Source organism: Henckelia pumila, chromosome 4 (genome assembly GCF_033568475.1).
Source record: "Henckelia pumila isolate YLH828 chromosome 4, ASM3356847v2, whole genome shotgun sequence".
NCBI lineage: Eukaryota > Viridiplantae > Streptophyta > Magnoliopsida > Lamiales > Gesneriaceae > Henckelia > Henckelia pumila.
The window spans coordinates 84,120,663-84,124,475 of NC_133123.1; the positions used below are offsets into that span (position 1 = coordinate 84,120,663).

General features: G+C 39.7%; 1 protein-coding gene across 1 annotated transcript; it reads left to right on the forward strand.

The window, feature by feature from the left end:
- The first annotated feature begins 3,054 nt into the window (after positions 1 to 3,054).
- LOC140861351 (uncharacterized) lies at positions 3,055 to 3,597 on the forward strand. The gene is made up of 2 exons (XM_073264365.1): positions 3,055 to 3,208; positions 3,275 to 3,597. The coding sequence occupies exons 1-2, from the start codon at positions 3,055 to 3,057 to the stop codon at positions 3,595 to 3,597; spliced, it is 477 nt and encodes a 158-aa protein (XP_073120466.1).
- Positions 3,598 to 3,813: the final 216 nt, after the last annotated feature.

Genomic DNA, 3,813 nt, shown 5'->3' on the forward strand with positions numbered 1-3,813 from the left:
TGGAATTTTTATTGATGATTTGGTATTGTATTGAGTTAGTTTCGATGTTATACTGCTGTCTGTGATTTCAGTTGATCAGAATATAGCCGTTATGCCGCCGGTTTGAGTTTTGGGTTATCGTTTGATTTGAATTGATTGAACCGTGTTAGTTTGGATTTGATTGTTGTTGTTGATCCTCTATTGCCTCCGTACAGATTGGTTTGAATATTGTTGAGACCAGAGTTAACAGAATTCGAATCGTCAAAGAGTTAGTCGGAGAGCGGTAAAGAGTTTTACCTTGATCGTTTGAATTATCGGTTGAATAATTTTGATATTAATCTTTTATTGTAGCTTATCCAGAGTTGGAGCTTTTGAATAAAAAATGTATAAGCAGACATAGGTTAAGCGGGATAGAACACTCAAGATAGATGGTTCTTGAGTTTCCCCTAAATCACATACTTGCATCAATACTTGTCCTAGAGTGGGGAACTTGTATTTTGTTGATTGAACTCTTGTTATTATTTGAATTATGGTTTAATGCTTTGTGTTTTCTATATTCTTTCATCTCGAGCCTAAATCTTTGATTTCAGCGGGTTGAACGGCCCTTTTTTTTAGACGTTTTGGGGGCTATAATCGAGTGTCCTAGGACGTAGAAGTTTGCCTAGTGTCAGCATAATCCTTATAGTCGCACCAAGTCTAGAGGATGGAGATACGTGACACCACCTCGATCGGGAGAGTCGGTGAGTTGTTACGTGATCTCATCCTCGGGATCCCAAAAGAATAGCAGAAATTCCTTGATTATCAGAGTTGATATCCCGATTTTAAAGACACACATTTCATTCGTATTAACATTGAATATGTTGTCTTTATATCATGTTATTGATATATTACTTGTATTGCATGTTATGTTGCTTTTATTGGGAATATATTTCTCACCAGAGTTATCCGTCTGTTTCTTTATTTTGTATGTCTACTTGGCGATAGGTGGGTCAGGATCGAGTCAGAAACGTCAGAGATAGATCGAGATTGAGAAATAGAAGTGGGACTTCGGTTTAGAAGTTGAAAAGCATGTCAATCTAGTTTATTTTTTGAGAGCATATTTAGAACTCAAACTTGTTTGATGTTTGTTGCATCAAATATTCGAATATTGAGGATTGAATGTTGTCGTTGCATGTATTTTATACCTCTTTATGTATTGAATGGAGTTTGTAATGGAGTTTGGAATTGAAAAGTCTGTTTGCTGAGTTCAGATTTGGGCTCGCTCGATCGGTGTAAAGTTACCAATCGAGCGAGGAGTCCTCACCCTTTGAGGCAGCACTTTTCTCGCTCTATCGGTAACTTTTTACTGATCGAGCGAGAAGCCCTGGAGATGTTGAGAAGGGATTTGCTCGCTCGATTGGTAAGAAGTTATTGATCGAGCGAGACACTGTTCACCAGAAAAATAATTTTTTTTACTTTTGCGTTTCATCTTGCTTCTTGTATGTTTAGTGATTTTTTATCCGAGATTATATGTTTAGAATCGAAGTCTCACATTAAGTGGTATCTGAGCAATAAGTTTTTGGTTTTGAACTAGAAGTGAGCGGAGTAGATCGAGTCCACTTGTATTGGCTTCTCGCATATGACTGAGTTATTTATTTGATTATTTGAATTCCATGCGAGCATGCTTTATTATTTGAGAATTATTTGAATTACATGATTTTGTGATTTAATTTATAAAACATGTACTACTTGAGATATAACTGTTTTTGTTTATCGACTTGTATCCGAATTCCTAAGAGGTTGAAGGGCACCGAATTGTAGAGATTGAGATATCTTGTGTACTAACCCTTTGATTATCAGATGGGTCCTCGTCGAGTAATTAACAGAAACCCACCGCCAGTTACTCCTCCGAACAAATAGGCTAGTATCGAAACTAATAAGATGGACATCACAACGACTCATATGGAAACCTTGCTGAAGAGGTTTCAGTCATTCAAACCGCCAACCTCGAAGGGTTCTGAGAATGCTATTGATTGTGAGAGTTGGCTAGAGGACATTGATCAGTTGTTCGATTCTCTCGACTATTCAGATGACCGCCGAATTAGGTTAGTGATTGATCAGCTGCAGGGTGTTGCTAAGAGCTGGTGGATTTCGATGAAAAAGACTCTTGAGAATCGAGGTACAGTTGTCACTTGAAGTTTGTTCAAGACTGAATTCTTTAAGCGTTTCTTTCCAGTGTCTTATAGAAAGGAAAAAGGTGCTGAATTTGCCACTCTGAAGCAAGGGAACATGAATATTGAGGAGTATGTGTCTAAGTTTGATAGCTTTCTGAAGTTTTCACCGCACTTTGCCGACAACAAAGAAGCAAAATCCGACCAGTTCATTAATGGTTTGAACCCCGATATCTTCACGTTGGTAAACACTACTAGGCCTGATAATTTTGCGGATGCCAAGAATCATGCAAAGGGAGCTGAAGCAGGTTTGATGAGACAGAGAGGAGCTCCGTTTATGCCTCAGCAGCCGAGATAGTCTCAGAACCAACCGTCTCAGCATCAGAATCAGCCATCGCAGTATCAGAACCAACCATCGATGTTTGAAGGATTAAGCAGTGGAGGTTACAGAAGGGATCATTTCAGAGCAAAAGGGAAACAGTTCAAGAAGCCAGGGAGCAGTTCTTCTAGTTCTAGTGGTTCCAAATAGTTCGGTTCAAGATAGAGTTCTGGATTTTCATCTATGTTTTGCAACAAGTGTGGAGGTAGACACTCCCAAGAGCAGTGTAAAGAAGTTTTCAGGAACTGCAATATCTGTCAGCAGCCAGGGAACTTTGCTAAGTTGTGTCCTCAACGAGGTAATGATCGAACTCAGAGTGGGAGTTCTTCTAGACCGACAGCTCAGCCTGAGAGGCAGACTTCTGCGGTTCACTCCTTCCAGCCTCAGAAATAGAACAGATAGGGAGGTAACCCGAATGCGAACCTGCTCCCGAGACAGCAAGAACGAGTCTTTGCTCTGAATGAGGATCAGGCTCAGGCAGCACCTGATGATGTTATAGCAGGTAACTGTTCGATTTTCGGTTATTATTCTCATGTTTTGATTGATATGGGTGCATCTCACTCTTTTATATCTGATAATTTTGTATTGATGCATGTCTTGCCTTGTGAACCTTTGCCTGCTGTAATAGCTTTTACTTCAACTTTTGCTGGGGGAATTGTGTCCGTAAGATTTGTTCGGAAATGTGAACTACGTTTTGAAGGTAAAGTGATTAATTTCGATTGTTTTGTGCTTGGACTGTCAGATTTTGACTGTATTATTGGTATAGATGCTTTGACCAAGCACAGGGCTATCGTCGACTGTTTTCAGAAAGTAGTCCGTTTTAGACCAGAGATGGCAGAGGAGTGGAAATTTTTCGGTAAGGGTTCTCGATCCATAATTCCTTTAATATCTATTTTGTCGATGACTCGTTTGTTACAGAAAGGATCAGAGGGATTCTTGATCTATGTAGTGGATATCTTGAAATCTAACCCAGAATTGGTTGATATACCAGTGGTTAGAGAGTTTGCTGACATATTTCCAGATGGGATTCCTGGATTGCCGTCTATTCGTGAGATCGAATTCAGCATTGATTTATTGTCAGGTCCTTAACCGATTTCCAAAGCTCCTTATCATATGGCACCGGTCGAATTGAGAGAATTAAAAGAACAACTCGAGGATTTGATTTCCAAGGGATACATCAGACCTATTGTGTCGCCTTGGGGTGCTCCTGTTCTCTTTGTGCAGAAAAATGATGGATCTATGCGGCTCTGTATTGATTACCGTCAACTGAATCAAGAGACGGTAAAGAACAGGTATCATTTACCT